The sequence below is a fragment of the Pteronotus mesoamericanus genome, unplaced genomic scaffold (assembly GCF_021234165.1).
Source record: "Pteronotus mesoamericanus isolate MK-2021 breed Mesoamerican mustached bat unplaced genomic scaffold, CSHL_Meso_final contig_57, whole genome shotgun sequence".
Lineage (NCBI taxonomy): Eukaryota > Metazoa > Chordata > Mammalia > Chiroptera > Mormoopidae > Pteronotus > Pteronotus mesoamericanus.
Genome location: NW_026555203.1, coordinates 1,977,794 through 1,994,735, shown reverse-complemented (window position 1 = coordinate 1,994,735; position 16,942 = coordinate 1,977,794). Strand labels below are relative to the sequence as shown.

General features: G+C 34.9%; 1 protein-coding gene across 1 annotated transcript in view; it reads right to left on the bottom strand.

Moving 5' to 3' along the window:
- Positions 1-13,817, bottom strand: part of KLHL13 (kelch like family member 13) — a 110,765-nt gene extending 96,948 nt beyond the window's left edge. Inside the window, exons 1-2 of the mRNA XM_054580331.1 lie at positions 13,777-13,817; positions 12,004-12,069 (exon numbers count right to left, since the gene is read on the bottom strand). Coding sequence (XP_054436306.1) covers positions 12,004-12,069; positions 13,777-13,817 — 107 coding nt within the window. The remainder of the gene's footprint in view (positions 1-12,003; positions 12,070-13,776) is intronic.
- Positions 13,818-16,942: the final 3,125 nt, after the last annotated feature.

Genomic DNA, 16,942 nt, shown 5'->3' with positions numbered 1-16,942 from the left:
CCATTTCAATGGCATGTTGTCACCACGGTACTACAATAACAGTAAACAGCGTTTCCATAACACACTACCAACTAGGACTTCCATTCCACACTGTACTGACACAGCAGTAGCTGCCGCGGAGAACAAGCAAATGATTCTGCCAGTGCCCTTAAACCGATGCTTCCAATCTGTAAAATAGGGCTGCGAGGTTCCTCCTTTGAATCCTCCTGTCCCCTAAAGCAATATGATGATTCTATCGTTCTAACTCAACAATAGTGCCACCTCGTTAGGAAAGCGTTGACTGCAGTATATTTTTTTAAGGCTGCACTGTGCATACCACACAATGCAGCTTTATTTAATAAAAGCAACTAGGGTTTTGTATTTTTTTTTCCTGTATGATTTTAAGCTTGCATTACCATTGTTCTACCTTAACAGGGATACTGCAGCACTGTACTACATTCTGCACCTATTAACCTGATTTCTGACCAATAGTAGCAGGAAAAAAAATAGATGGGTTTCATATGAAAATGAAACAACATACCTACTCAGAATACACTTGTCATCCTCTGAACATTCTTCTTTTGAGCTGCAACAATACAAATGGGATATAAACCTCAGCATAGCCTTAGGCCACAGCTAATAGAGATCAGTGACTAAATTCGGCAGCCTGCTTTCCTCCTGTGCAAGCTCTGGCCACACAATACAAGAATGCCATTATGGGAAAAGCCCATTTAAAAAATGTCAGTCTCTTTGCTCTCCAGTTAGAAAAAGGAAAAATGTAAGAACAAATATAAACTGCTGCAGAACTCTGCACGTCCTTCTAGTAGCTTCTGATTCAAGTTGCTCTCCTTTCCCTATTTTTATTTCCAAGCCGAGATGAGCAAAATCTCATACATTTACAACATGCTGTGGTAACACGAATATCACTCTGGCTTCTGCAGCAGAGAAATACAGAGTAGCGTGCTCTTAATAGCAGTCCTCAGAGGGACGCTATCAACAATCTAATTCAGTGCTGCCCTCCCCTTCCTTCCCCCTTTCCCCTCCCCTTCACCCCTCACTCCTCCCCCACCCCCAAACAGCTCACAAATTGCCTAGAGAAGAGACTAATGCTGCTGGCTGAGCAGGTGTCCGGCAGGGACCATTTCAAGGCTCAGCCACGGGTCTAGTAACCTCTAGGGGTTACTGACTGACAAGGAGGTTAAAAAAATTAAAGCTGCGGTTAAAGGCAGCTTGAGGTATTTCATGAAAGCAATGGAAAATACAGGATTTATCTATATTGTTTTAAAATACTGCCAGAAAATAGCATCCTAAGTGCCCTGAAAGTGACTCTTTTTTTAATAGTTCATTTTTATTGTATTTTTTCCATTACCATTTAATCCCCCATACCCTCTCCTACCAGGGTTTGTTAAAAGCACCAAACTCACAAATTTTCTACACAATTCTAAGATGAAAAAAATAGAACCACTGGTATTATGTTGAACTCTTTATTTTCAGGCTGATGAATTTTACTTCTGGTGTAGTCAAGTCACCATCACTAAATATCTAGCTTCATAGCACCTTTCCACTTCTACCTAAAAGCAGAATTATTTGTCTTCATCAGTGAAAGCTTAGTAAAGGCAGACTACCATCAAAACAAAAGCCAGTACCTCTTTTAAAAAATCACTATAGTGACAAAGAGCTCATATCTACTTTCAAGTTTGTATATAAACAATAAACTTGTGCTTCCAGCTTAAGTAGTTGGCTTTCAGACACTCTTTCCCAATTATTACTAGTTTCTAAAAAATTGAGATTTAGTCTTAAGAGGCTTTCTCATTTGTGTTCAAATATCATGTATCAATGTTTCTATAGAAACATACTGCTATTAAAAATTACAAAATATATTTTTAATATACCAGAAATACAGAATGAAATCAGCTAAGGTAAATCGCAAGTACCTTCCTTTTAAGATACACATCAATATTCAGGCAAAAAATATTTTCCTATGAAACGCAAACTTATACAGGGTGAGGCAAAAGTAGGTTTACAGTTGTGTGTATATGAAACAGTTTATTCTAGTATTACGTTATATTAATTATTGTATTATTTTCCATACAAACAACTATAAACCTACTTTTACCCACCCTGTATACACATGCTTTATATACAAATACACATTCATATATATATGGAGAGGTTAAAAGATTACTTTGAAACACTGACCAGTAATGCATAAACTTTATTAAATAGTAAAGAGATGTCAGCCATCACCACCTCACAAGTAATTTTTATTCAATCTACCATATACATATAATCCCCCCAAAAGTAGTCAAACATCTTAAAGGATTAAATTATAGTTCCAACTCTTTTTAGTACCCACACACAAAACCATCTTATATCTTCAAAGAAATCATAGGAGTATTTATCCATACCATGGTGATGAAAATATTTATATTTAATTAAAAGGTTAAAAAAACTGCCACTAATACAAATAAACCAGACTGAATCTTTTACATTAGAAGGCTTTGTGTAATAATTCTTAATAGTTATGGAGCAAAAAGTTTCCAGGTACAATCAGCAGTAGCAAATTGTTGGAAACCTCAAGAAGGAAACGCACACATGTGCACACGTTTGGAATGTCCCATTCCAAAAACCTAAAGCATTCTCAAACATTTAAAAATATCAAAAAATTATGGTGCATTTATACAATGGAATACTACACAGCAGAAAGAAAAAAAGAACTACTACACTTCACAACAGCATGGATGGAAGTAGGGAGCATTATACTAAGTGAAATAAGCCAGGGGGCAAGAGACAAATACCATATGATCTCACCTATAAGCGGAACCTAACCAACAAAACAAAGATGCAAGGAAAACAAGACCAGTAACACTGAAAGCAAAAGAAACCAACAGAGACAAGAGGGAAGGAGGGAGGATTGGGTGGGGGAAAAGTAAGGGAAGGGGAAAGTCAAGGAACATATAGCAAGGACTTATTGACAAAGCCAAAGTGGGGAAGGGTTGAGGGAGGGAGGGAGAGGGGGTGGGCGGCAGGGGAAAGTGGTGGGAGGTAGGCAGAGACAAATGTATTTGGAAAAATTAATTAATTAAAAAAATAAGCGTGTCCTCAAGTGAGGATAAAAAATAAATAAATAAAAATAAAAATATCAAATGTAAAATGGTTACAAATTAGCTGTCTGTAGCAAGGAGGCAGTGTTTTAGAAAGGAAATTCAACCACATTCCAGCTTATGACAAAACAGTGATTGCAAATATAACTTCTTCCTGAGAACAAACATCCCAAAACTTATGTATAAAAGCATTGGGGTGAAGGGTTCAAGTAGTTTATCTACAAGGACTACTCAACATTGATGAGTGGGAAATAGGGTGAGTTTAGAGTTTTCTAAATTTCCAAGACAGCAACCCTCACAAACAGGTGAGGATCACTTTATTGCAAAGTTTCTCAACTTATTATCTTCTGTGAATGATCAACTGATCAAAAAAAGCAACATAATTTTTGTCTAATCTCATTAGGCTCTAAAGATATCAGCCAATACCACTAAATCATCTATGACAATTTTCAATCTAGATTTCTTTTAGACTTAATGTTTAGAACCTATTTTTGTGGCACTATAACAATTGTAATATTTGTTCAAAATGAAAATAAAATAAGACTATTTTCCTCTATCCCACCCTCAGCACTCTTAAAGACGCCCAAACCCTAAAAGCATTTTATCTGATGATGGCATTTACTCATATTCAGCCCGTTTTTTAAAATAAATTGCTAGGTGTCATCTGTAATTATCTCTCATAAGCAAACAACTAGTATGCCAAAGGCTTCAAAAATAATTCCTTTAAAAGTAGAAATATACTTTATACTGTTAATTTGTTTAACACCACTTCCTCATTATTTAGAAATAAATTTCAGTCAGGTGAAATCACTGGAATTACAAATTAGCAGAGCCCAAATTAATCAAATTTTACTACTCTGACAGTGACTCCAGTAGCAACCATTACATTCTGGAACTAAAATTGTTTCCACCCCAGTGTAAAAGGAAGAAATAACTAAACATATATTTTAAGTATAATTTTATAGAGTCAGTGTCCCACTACTTTAATATTTAGCCTGTGAAATGTCAAAAACCCTTGTTCACATTTCAGGAAACACTGATTTAATTTACGGAACACTTGGTTTCTATTATGGACAACTGCATAAAACAGGATAGAAATACAACATACAAAAAAGCTCTTCAAAGCATTTTATGAATGTTAACTAATCACTTAAAATACCTGTGAAATGCATATTTCAGAGATGCAATAAACAAAGGACAATGCCAGGACTTGGCCAAGGCCACAAAATAGACATTCTTGGCCAAATCTTTCAACACAGAATTCCCTGGCTCCCAATGTAGAAAGATTTTTATAACTTTTAGAACTCTTACAAATCATCTTGCTCAGTACCCTCATGGTATAGATGAAAAAAACTGAAGTCCAGAGAAGTTAACTTGCTGATATCACACTGCTAACTAGTAGTAGAACTGGAACTAGAAACCAAGTGTGCATCTCCTATCTACAGCTCCCACTCTAGAATTCCTACTATTCCTCCTTCTTGATTAGACCCTCCATAAGATGTGTGTTTCTATATGAAGTTAACCACATTCTATAAATGTCTTAATGTAGTCTAAAGAAACAGGAACTATGGAAAGCTAGTTACTGCTACAATTATGTGTACACTCAAAGATGGAAGTGGGAGAGAAACACCAAAAATAAAAAAGTGTGAAGAGAGATTATTTCCAAAATCTTAACTCCAGAAGGTGTTCAGGAATGGTCAGGGATGCAAGGAAAATATGACCAGCAACACTGAAAGGAAAAGAAATCAATAGAGACAAGAGGGAAGGAGGGAGGGATGGGCAGGGAGAGGGAAGAGAAGGGGAAAATCAAGGAACATATAGCAAGAACTCATGGACAAAACCAAAGGGGAAGAGCTGAGGGAGGGAAGGAGGGAGGGGGCAAGGGAAAGGTGTGGGTGGTAGGCAGAGACAAATGTATTTAAAAATAAAGAAAGAAAGAAAAAAAAGAAAGAAAGACAAAAAAAAATTAAGCCAGTCATAGTATGAGAAAAAAGTCAAATATATATCTAGTAGTCTATTTCTTCTCAGTGTAAATATCTCTAAATTACATTATAGGAAAATTTAACTTGCTGAAGGAGTACTACAATTTATCTCCAGTGCCACCTATGCACTAAAGGAATTGACTAATATGTTGTATATCTGATCTCTCTGTATTCTCCTGATATTCTTTAAGAACTGACCTACCTTTTTCTTGCAAGTTTTGTTTATTCCTATTGTGGGTACAGCTAAAGCCTAATAGCACTAACCACAGTTTATATGAGCAGGTACTGTGTAATCTTCCCTTTAGTCCTGACAGTATCTCTTCAGATTAATCTGGGATATCCATGTTATTTGTGTTGCTCAGAGAAGACTGTAGGTCATGCCAAATTGTGTGCTCTGTTTATGTTCTACCAATCAGTGAAAGTATTTGGACACAACCAAGTAGGACTGTTAAACACTTTAAAGAACATAAAAAATTAACTTCTGGACAACAGAACAAAATTCTTAACACATTTACTGCTTCTTATTATAGAAAATAGAACCGTTCACATGAATGGCTATACATACTTGTGTGTGTGTTTGTATATCTTTAATTTGTTTCAGGAAATCGATTAAATACTTTCAAAATTTTATTAGATATTCAGATATGTAGTCTTGCTAAAACCAAAATGGAAAATCCCAGATATTTCTCAAAGAAAACTACATCAGAAAGTCATCATTCCATTTTTTATAACCACCTTCTCACATGTCAATTTTCTTAACAGAACTGTGTGAATCCTTATAGCTGCACAAAGGATTTACATAAACTATTGTAACTATGACTATGCCTTGGATTAATATAGTACTGATCTTCTTCACAATACAAACAAGTAGAAATACACAACTGTTGTGCAGGCACATATTCATGAACATGAATTCCTCATGCCATGGAGGCATGGGTAATATACTCTCCCATCTTTAACATTTCCAAAGGAGAAGAAGGGTACTAAGTTGTCGTGTGTGTGTGTCGGGTGTGTGTGTGTGTGTGTGTGTGTGTGTTGAGGGGGTATAGGAAAACAATTGTAAGACCTGGTAAGCTGATAAGACAGGAAATAATACATAATGGGACCAAAGGAAAAAAACGGTAATGACTGGAAGAAGAATGGAAAGCTAGAATGATAGTGGCTCCTGCTATTTATGTAGCACCATTCATATTTGGAGTCAAATGAATGAAGTTATGGGACTAAGATAGAAGTTGGGGTAGGAGGACAAAAATACAGGACTGAGCAGATAACAAGAAAGATTCCATTGCTGAGGACTCAATGACCTACAAATTCTGACTGCCCTTACTCTCTCATTACAGCTGAAAAAAAGATTAGCAATGAATGGAAAATTCAGAAGTTTTTGCCCTTCCTTCATCCTTTTGTTTTCTGTAGTATCCATATTTCTTACAGCTTTTGTGGTGGGGGGACTACCATTGAGTGCTTCATTTATATATGATTCCCAAATCCATATACCCAAGTAATTCTTCCTACATCTTTGACATGCATAAACAAAATCAATTCCTATATTTTTCCCTGAGCCTTTCTCTGAATTGGCTTTTTTTTGTTGTTCAGATACATTAGTCACTATTTTCCCACAATCACTTTCCCCTGCCCCAACGACCACCACCTCCCACCCTCAATCCTATCCCCTTTGGCTTTCTCCATGTTCCTTTATACATGTTCCTTGACTTGACACTTCCCCTTCTTTTCCCCATTACCCCCTCATTACTGTCGCTTTCTTTTTTCTTTCAGTGTTACTGGTTATATTTTCCTTGCTCGTTTGTTTTGTTGAGTAGGTTCCGCTTATAGGTGAGATCATATGGTATTTGTCTTTTGCCCCCTGGCTTATTTCACTTAGCATAATGCTCTCCAGTTCCATCCATGCTGTCGCCAAGTTTAGTACTTCTTTTTTTCTTTCTGCTGCATAGTATTCCATTGTGTAAATGTACCATAGTTTTTTGATTCACTCATTTACTGATGGGCACTTAGGTTGCTTCCAACACTTGGCTATTGTAAATTGTGCTGCTATGAACATTGGGGTGCATAGGTTCTTTTGAATTTGGTGTTTTGGGATTCTTAGGGTATAGTCCCAGCAGGGGAATCACTGGATCAAAAGGCAGTTCCACTTTTATCTTTTTGAGGAAATTCCACACTGTTTTCCACAGTGGCTGTGCCAGTCTGCATTCCCACCAACAGTGTACTAGGGTTCCCTCTTTTACAAATCAGTACTTAAGTATTCCCATTTATTTAAAAAATGCTTTAAACTCCAAACCAAAGTGTGTGTTTGTGTTAGGAGTAGCAACAGAAAGCAGTGACTTTTCAATGTAAACTATTTATAAACCTGAATTTTCATGACCCTTGTTAAAATGACTAATGCAACTTACAGAGTTTATCATGATCAAATAGGGGTAATGTATCCAGTGCTTCAATAAGAGGCTATACTGTTACCACACCCTATACTCCAGTTACACTACTTCATCTGCTTGAAATGCCCTCCCCAAATTCTTGCTCCTCCTTCCAGAAGGAATCCCTGAATCTATCTTCCTATTGAGCACTATTCCTGGCACATTGGAAAGTAAGTAATAAATACTTTTCGAGTAAATTGAAAAAGAAGTTTATAAGCAGAGGAGTGATTCATTAAGAATTATGTTGAAGATAGGGTATATCATGGAAGGTTTTTTAAATGTTGTTATTGATTCTGCTATTACTAAAAGCAGGGTTCTGGTAAAAGAAATATTCATCTGTTAATTTGACAATTTTAGGCTATAAATCTTTAATATGAAAAAATATACACATTAACTTGTTAAAAATAAATATGTATTGACAAAAATCAACCAGAACACACTCTTTCTTAATGAAATAAATGCATCACTATGGTGATAATGGATTGCTCTAATGAAAAATCTCTTCTCTTTCAGCAACTTCCTAAATATCTGCTTAAAATAAAATGTGCAAACGATTGTTAGATTTTCTGAAATGTTTGTACATTAAACCTGCAAACTTATTAAAATAAAAAGCTATGTAAGATGTACAGTATTACTGAAAGAAAAGTTAAGAATATAGCTCTACTAAATTACAAATACATTCATATAAAGCTTTTCAAATAGTTTCATGACTTTATTTTAATTTTGGTGGCATCAGATATAGAAGCAAAACTACAGAAGTTGTATGAAGACAATGTAGTGAACAATATGACAATTGTAATTTTTGTAAATTCGAGCTATTTTGTTATGAGTAAATAACTTCTAATAATCTTTATCTATAATGGTTGAAAAATGTTTTAGTAATAAGCACATCACATACAAAATCTCAAAAGACATGCCATTTAAAGAAAGTAATCATTTGATATATTCTACATTCTTTCAGAAATACCTACACTTGCATAAAAATTGGAGTTACCAAAAGACCTTTAGAATAATATATGACATTTTCCTCAATACCTAAGTAAAATAAAATAATGCTATTATTTTTAAAAATCATATTTATTACCATCTCACCCAAAGAGGAATTATAACATTCAAATCTGCACCACAAATCTTATAACTACAAAGGAGATCTAGAAGATTACCTAGTTGTCCTGTCTCTTTCTCCCTCTGAGTATTTGTAAATCTTGGTTTCAAATACTTATAGAGCAATCACAATAATGTTTTGCTAATCAGAAGCAAACACTTTCATGGAAAGCTAATCCTAATAACTCATTAAGATTATACAACACTATTTAAAGTTTCCATTGAAAGGGTCTCTTAATATTCAATTGCTTTAATTTTGTTTTTACCACTTGCCAAGCCTACCCATGAAAATTTTATATTTCCTGTAGAAACTATTGTTGACTAAAAATAAAAGGTTTCAACTATATAATGGATAAAAAAAATCTTAAACTCCAAAGGTGACTCAGCTTCAAACTTGAACCCTGTGACACAATGCCATAACACAGGGCTCAACAGTTTTCATAAAGGTGTACAGTCACAGTGTTTGCCTACTATGGTGGTATCCAAGAGATTTAGCAAACAGTTCAATACCTTTATTTTCATGACTATTTTGAGATCCTTCTCATTTTCTCATTTAGAATTCTTCTCTTGGGTGATTTTAAGAAATAACATTTTTTCCTTAAGAAGAGGGGAGTATAGAAACAGTTATACTGAAATATGTCAAATATATGGTGGTAAGTCTCAATTATAGAAGCTAGCCAAAAAGTATACAATTTCAAATTGCTATGCCTGAAAAACATTTAGCAATTCAATGATAACCTATGTTCTAAGACATCATTAACTCAAGTTATATAAAGTGTCCATGTGTTACAAACTAATCACAGCATTATTTCAGAGTTATGTCTAACTTCCTTACTTGGATGCAATGGTTGTCCAATGGGGGAATCATTTCTTTTCCTTTATTTCATGTTCTATTACTAACTAAAGTAAGCATGATTTTGATACAAGGAAATAAAAATCCGGTCCATCTTCTAGATTGACCCTAGGTTTAAGCTAGATGCAATTTAAATTTGGGTTTCTTGACTGTCTTTTTAAATCTGCTTCAACCAGTAAGTTCAGAACCAGCCACTTTAAGTCTTCAAAATCAAATATATGTGTTAAATAGTTTTTTCTCTTGGAATTCTGAAGCTATATAACACTTAAGTAAAATATACCTTCCCTTTAGCTACCATATATTTATTCATTCATTATTCATCTTGATCTAAATCAGAGACACTGCTGAGCCTTTCTGTGTGTCTTCCACTACAGTATCTGGCCATTTTGTTTAAATTCCTATGATACTATTTGTTCAGTAAATGAGAATATCTATGTTTTTGGATTTCCAGAATTACCAATTTTTGAGATTCAGATTTGTAAAGCACAGAACATAAATTGTGTTCCAAAAAGAGTGAATAGGCAGCAGAATTAAGCTTAAACTGATCCTCTAAACAGGGAACAAGCATTAACAAATTGATTAATTAGAACAATGTTTTTGAATTTGTCAAGTAAAACACATTTGTTTAACCTCAGACCTCCAATATATTAGGCTTTACTGACAGTGTAAGATAGTAGACTCCTTGAACTTGACAAAACCAAAATCAATCAGCTCACTGTGCCTTGCCCAAAACATGTAGAGAAGACGTGTATGCTGAATTAGTTCAATCATCAGTAAGTGCTGAAAAATTATGACTTTTCTAAATGTTTTACAAGTATACAATGCTTCCTGGCTGCAAATCCCTTACAATATAATCAGGCCGACTACATAATCACATATGAAACACAAGTAAGCATACATATATTACTACAGTAAGCCTTAATTATACAGAATCCTGGATAGCATAGTTTTCTAGCCATTTCATTGTTTGTTTTTGTTGTTAATTGTTTCCTTTAAGTTTTATATCCCAAATGAGAGTGAAATTATATAGTTCTTTGTTTTTTCTATTTGACTTATTTCACTTGACATAATATTCTTGAGGCTCATTTTGTAATTGCAACATAAAAGAAATTACTTAGGAATAAACTTAAAAAATTAAATCTGGGATAGATTAACTCAAAATATCACAACTTGTTTATTTTTCACCTTTTGGTAGAAATCTTTATCCCTCTTACCTTCTTCAAGACTAAAATGGACACAGGCTTTTTAAAAATACCTCATAGTCAGCATAATGCACAATAGCTTTGCAGTATACCACAGGTGTAGATATAGCAATGTACAAGTAATATCTGTCATTCCTCACCCTGTCCTGACTCCTGCCCCCATATGTTTTGACAAGGAATATGGATGCTATTGAGAGAAAAGTGGCTCTTTTCTTTACACTCCAATTCATATACCAAGAGAAACATCTTATACCTTGAAGGTAGATACTCTCAAACTAAAGTATGCATAAGACTCATATGGGGCACTGGTTTGTGTGGCTCAGTGAGTTGAGTGTCAGTCTGTAAGCCAAAAGGGCACTGGTTCGATTCCCGGTCAGGGCACATGCCTGGATTGTGGGTCCTGTGAGAGACAATCGATTGCTGCTTCTCTCACACATCGATGTTTTTCTCCCTCCTTTTCCCCCTCCTTTCCCCTCTCTCTAAAAATAAATAAAATTTTAAAAAAATCATGTAGTATGAATATTTAAAATGTAGAAGTCTGTATAAGTCTGGAGGTGGGGCCGATTTTAAAAAAAAGTGTTCCAACTGATTTTCATGCCTACTCTATTAAACTTGGGGAAACACTGCTTTAAAGTCAAAGTCATTAACCCACCTCACGATAACCCCAGCTATAGCGAGACTGTTTTTGCTCTCAGTCCGTGGCCTTCCTCAACATATCAGCATTGGTTGCTCACCAGTAGTTGTCAATCTGCACTGTCCACAGCCATTATCTTGCCTTCCCATACTCCAGATCCTTCAAGATCCGGGAGTCTGAAAGCAAGGTCTCCATCTGGCTGACAGGCACAGAAGCAGACAGATAGGTACAAAGTGCAAAATTGAGAAGTACAGCAATTAGGAGACAAAAGTATTAACAATTATATTGATGTACAATATAGACTGAAAAGTTAAAAACTTTTTTCAAACTTTTTCAATGAGGAATGATGCAGAAGAGGGGAGAGCTAGATCTGGCTATTGCTCTGCCACTAACTAGCTTTGTGACTTCCTGTATTGTTTTCCCTCATCCCTAAAATAGGGAAGCTGCCACTTTCCTTGCCAGACTCCCAGCAATGTTATGAAAACCAGATGACGTTGCATTTGTGAAAGCACATTGGTAAATACAAAGAATAATACAATGACACGTGGTGCTTTTTAACAGAGTAATTTATCATTTTTTGTCTTAATAAACATAGTGCCCTAGACATTATTGTAAGTTTTCTCCATGATTCAATGTCATCTGGTATCTCAGGGTCTTTTTTGTGAAACTAAATTCTCACTGACAAAAAAGTAAAGGAAAATGCAGACCCTTGGACATACCCTGAAGTTGATTTTTTGAATATGTCCTTGAAATCGGCTTGTTTTAAAGACAATTGCCTCCGTCTCCTGAAAGTGGAGTGCAAAAAAAAAAAAAAAATCTGGTTAATTGTGGCTTTATCGTATTTTGTTTACATTTTTCAAAACATACTCTGCAAATATTTTAGCTGTAAATTAATAAGTCATGTTTACAAATCCCGAACAGTTAAGACCACACAGAATCTTTTAAAAATATCTAAATTAACATTTAAAAAAACTTAACTAGAAAGCCGTAAGATTCTATTTGTTTTTAGAAACTCTCTTAATGTTTTACAAAGTCCGCAATAAAGACTGACATTAAATATAACATTTATTGGCAACTGATCTAAAAGACTATACTAGCCAAATATGGACACAAAGGAACACTTTTCCAGTAAATATATACTGAGCCTTGGAATGCTTTGTCATTTTCTAGCTTTGTAAGTCTGAAGTTCAGTTCTTTGCTGATACATTGTTTTTCCTGAACACAAATAATACACATCACAAGCTTTCAGAGAACAGATAGTTAATGTTCTCCTAGATTCATTCACTACCAATTTTTTTATTTTCATGCAGGTTGTAATTAATAAAAACATATAAATAGATGTACTGTCTCCAAACAGAAGATTTTGTTCTTATGAAGTTCTGTTACATGTCTACCTCCTTTGGGCTAATACAAAAGGCAACAGTGAGCATACTCTGGTACTGCCTCAGGAATGCAGTTTTAAAAATAGGGACTACTACAGAAGCATTGCAGTGTATGCATTCAACCCTCTTTAAAAATTAAAGTAAGCTGTCAGGTGTTTAAGAAGCTCTAACACAAAATTGAATTTATTTACATTTACTTCATTTGTGTTGTTTTTAGCTTATAAAAGATCAACATTACCCTATTCTAACTTTGTCTTAAAAATAAATAGTTTTGGCTTTTTTCTGGGTCATCTCACAAAGCACTATTGCATTATTAAAGGCACAACTAAATCAAAGTCATAGCCTAATAGTATCTTTAGAAAGACCTTGGCAGGGAACTTATACAATATCCTCAAATCTAATGATTTTTTTATGCAAAAGGTAGGTAGCAAGTATTTTATTTCTTTTTTAAAACTGTAAATTCAAAACAGCATCTCCTTCATAATAATAGTATTTCAAAGTCTAATAATGCTATACACATAAAAATTATTATTTTTTAATCATAAAAAGCTACAATAGGTTAAATTAGTATTTGTCATGTTTTAACAATAAGCCTCACCAAGCAAATAACAATTATATATTTTTTGCTTAAAAATACATTGACGTATCTTTAAATACAGCTTATTTTATATTCCTATTAATATTATTCCTTTCTTTTGTGTATTTAAGAAGAATCTGGTGTGCCACCTTCTGGTAACTGAGTGAAATTATGTATCTACACAAGTCACTCTATCCTTTATTTTAACTTTTAAAATATATATATATATATATATATATATATATATATATATATATATATGTATTTCTAAACCTGTATTACATTTAAGCTGCATAAGGAAAGCTATACCACAGTCTGAGATAAAGTAAAATTTCCTTCATGATTATTTAAAATTTAAGCTTTATATATGCTTCCTATGATTTTTGCATGGTTACCAATATGTCTCCTGAATTCTACAATACATATAAAATTGATTTTTGTACACCGCTTCACAGCCACACATGAAAACAATAGGCTGGCTATTTTAATGAATAAGTAACAACAGTAAATAAAGAAAAAGAAAGGTCTCTTACCAATAAGCCCATTTTTCTCTTAAGGTTTGAACTCTCATCATTTGTCATGTTCTTGTGGATCCCTCTCTCATCAAATTCTCTGGAGTTTTAAAGTTGAGAGCTGTGATGCAGCTAGGCTCTGATACATAGTAGCGCACCCCAGTGCACCTGCCTGGTATAGCACTTCAAGTTGTAGTTCCCAGAAACAGAAACACGCTTTACATATTCAAAAGTCTATGCACTGCACACCTTCCCTTGATAGAAAATTGGTGTCAGCATGGTTGAACTATTTATATTCTATGTCTTAATTCCTGATCATATATGAAAATCAGAACCGTATGAATCTTGAGCTTAGCTCCACAACACTGAACTGGAACAAAGTGTTCATCTTCAGAGCAGAGGTAGGGTGAGGCAAATGCTAATACCAGGAGATCTGACTTAAAAAAAACAAAAAACAAAACATGTTTATCTGAAAGTAACCTTAAATCTTTGTTATGTTTTAACTCTTCATTCTCTAGTGCTCCTAGTAGCTAGTCATTAAGTCCTAACCTTTATTCTTTACTGGTTTTCTAGGAATCTCCCCTCTACTATTTATTTGGGGTTTTTTTAAACAAATGAGCTACTTCAAAAAATACCTATAACTGATCTATCTCCCATTTTCAATGTATCAATTGCAATGCTTTTAGATGTCTCTCTTAAAGTACAACTACACTGATGTAAATTAAGTATTCAATCAATATTTTATTCATTACATATTTGTTAAGCATTTGCTACATATTAGATGGGTACTCTATGATGTGATATGGATGTGAAGGAGAATGAAATTCTCCTTCCTTGTTCTCAGGAAGCTCCAGTTGAATGAGAAAACAGACATGTACTCAGACATGTACAACACAAAATATGGTATAGAACCTTTAGTGGAGATTTGAGAGAGTGCAACATTCTGGGAAATTAGGAAAGTGCTCAATATTACTGGAAGAAGTTTAGGGTACATAGCATTGAGGTCGTGAATTTTAACATATATAGAAGAAGACCTTACATGCCAGTTAAGAAGCTTGGATTTAATCCTATGAGCTGTGGGAAGTCATTTGTTAAATAAGTAGATGACTCAAGAAATTATCAAGCAACTATGCCCAGCACTAAGAACTCACTTCAAGCTGGTCAATCTACCCTTCCAATTAACTCACTGTCTCAAATCCCCTAACACCAACCAACTTCCCTTTGTATAGCTCAACACTTATGCTTCCCTTGTTCTTTCTCACGTTTGTTCCAGAGGTCCTCCTGAATAAAATCTCTTCACTTTCCTAAACTCAACACATCCCTCCAGATTCAGCTCAAATTCCATTATTTTCTGTGATGTATTTCCATTGTAATTTAACTCTACGCTTTTAAAATGTTCCTTTATTAAACCATGCATTCTTCCTAATGTTTAGTATATAATGTTCAAGAAACCTTTTTGGTCCTTTGCCTATAAAGTGAAACAAGGTGGTGAGGAGGTAATACAAAAGCAAAAGTCAGAACCTGAGGGCAAGTGGTCTAAGAAAGCACATCACCCCAGACTTCACAGCACACACTAATCTCAATAACTTCCTTCACCACTCTCAAGTCTGAAAAAGAAAGGATATGAATTGTGAAAAGGACTGGATCTGTATTGGGTAGTAACTCTGCATGGCTATGCAACATTGCTCTGGTTCCAAAATTCCAGAGATATGATGGGGAAAGGATACCAACAAAATAGCAGAATGATGGAGCTATGACCTTTGTGGGAAAAAGCAATGAGGGTGGGAGGCTGTGATTTTGTTTTACTAACTGCAGTAAACCAAGAGAATTCACCTGAAGGTCCATGCAATAAACAAAGAATTCATGAAGACCACAGAAAGAGATGGGAGAGTCAGGATAGAGGATTAGATCCAGAAGGTTTAGGACCTCAAAAGGAATTGTGCAGATTCAGAAGTAGCCACCCCAAGATGTGCCTCAGTTGTGCACATTATTTTAAGCTAGGGGCAACTGAGACCCTATGGGCTGGAGAGAAACTTCTGCTCCCTCCTTGACTGTCTAAAAGAATTTAACATTAGGAGCCTGGCTTGCAATAAGAGTTATCAGCAGAAATGACTTTTTACCTATCTATATGGCAGGGCAAACTACTACTTACTGAACATGTGTTCTCCCTGCAGTGACTTTCTGAAGCCCCAAGGGGCATTACCTCACCCCTAGCTCAGAATGTCATATATACCCATGTTCCCTTTCAGTCTCAGAACCTCTCCTGCATATGGGGTTCTCTGACTCTCTCATGTATGTGGGGTTCCCATCATATGTATGTACTAAATCTGGTTATTTTCTCTTGTTAGCCTGTCTCATGTCTATGTGATTATTAGACCAGCATACAGAACCTTGAGGATAGAGGAAAGTTTGTTCCTCCCCCATAGTATTAAGGAAGAAAATCCAAGTGTAAGAAGGGGGTGCATTTTTTTAAAAAGGGCAGAGGGGGGAAGTGTTAGCTGGGAGAGTAATCTAAGACAAGAAGATTTACCATACAAACATGTCCTGGGATGTAAATATTTAGTGTTCTCTCCCTGTGGAACCACACCCCATTATGCTCACTGTCAAATACGCAGACAAACTTTCCTTGATATTTGCATTTAACATTCAGCTTTGTCTCATCCTTTTTATGCATGCACAATGTCTTAGATTTATGCAATGATGCAAAAACCGTGGTGCTTTCTTTTATGTAGACAATTAAACTTTTCATCTATTCAACCACTTAATGTTAAAGTAAGTTAAGAGGATTCTGCCAATAATTTCAAAAAGCACTTGATACTAGAAAACATTCTCTAAATGACTTAAAAACATCCCAGATAAAAACTTTCTACAACATCCTTCTTGTTTATTGAGTGCAAAAACTGACTACTTTCCTTTCCACTAACTTTTAAGGAAAATATTCAAATACAGATAAAAATGAAGAATGTAATTTTGTATATGTGCCACACTTTTCTCAAGAAATCTTCAAAACAGGGTAGTACTTAGGTGATATAAAAATAATTTAATCTTCTCAGTCTTCAGAAGAATGTTTGTAAGCTATGTGTCAACGGTACTCTAGATTTCAGAACAAAGAGAAAATAAACCAGACTTTTCCATCATTTAGTTTTGTGGAAAACAGAACAGTCACTAGAGTAGTTACTGAGGCCTG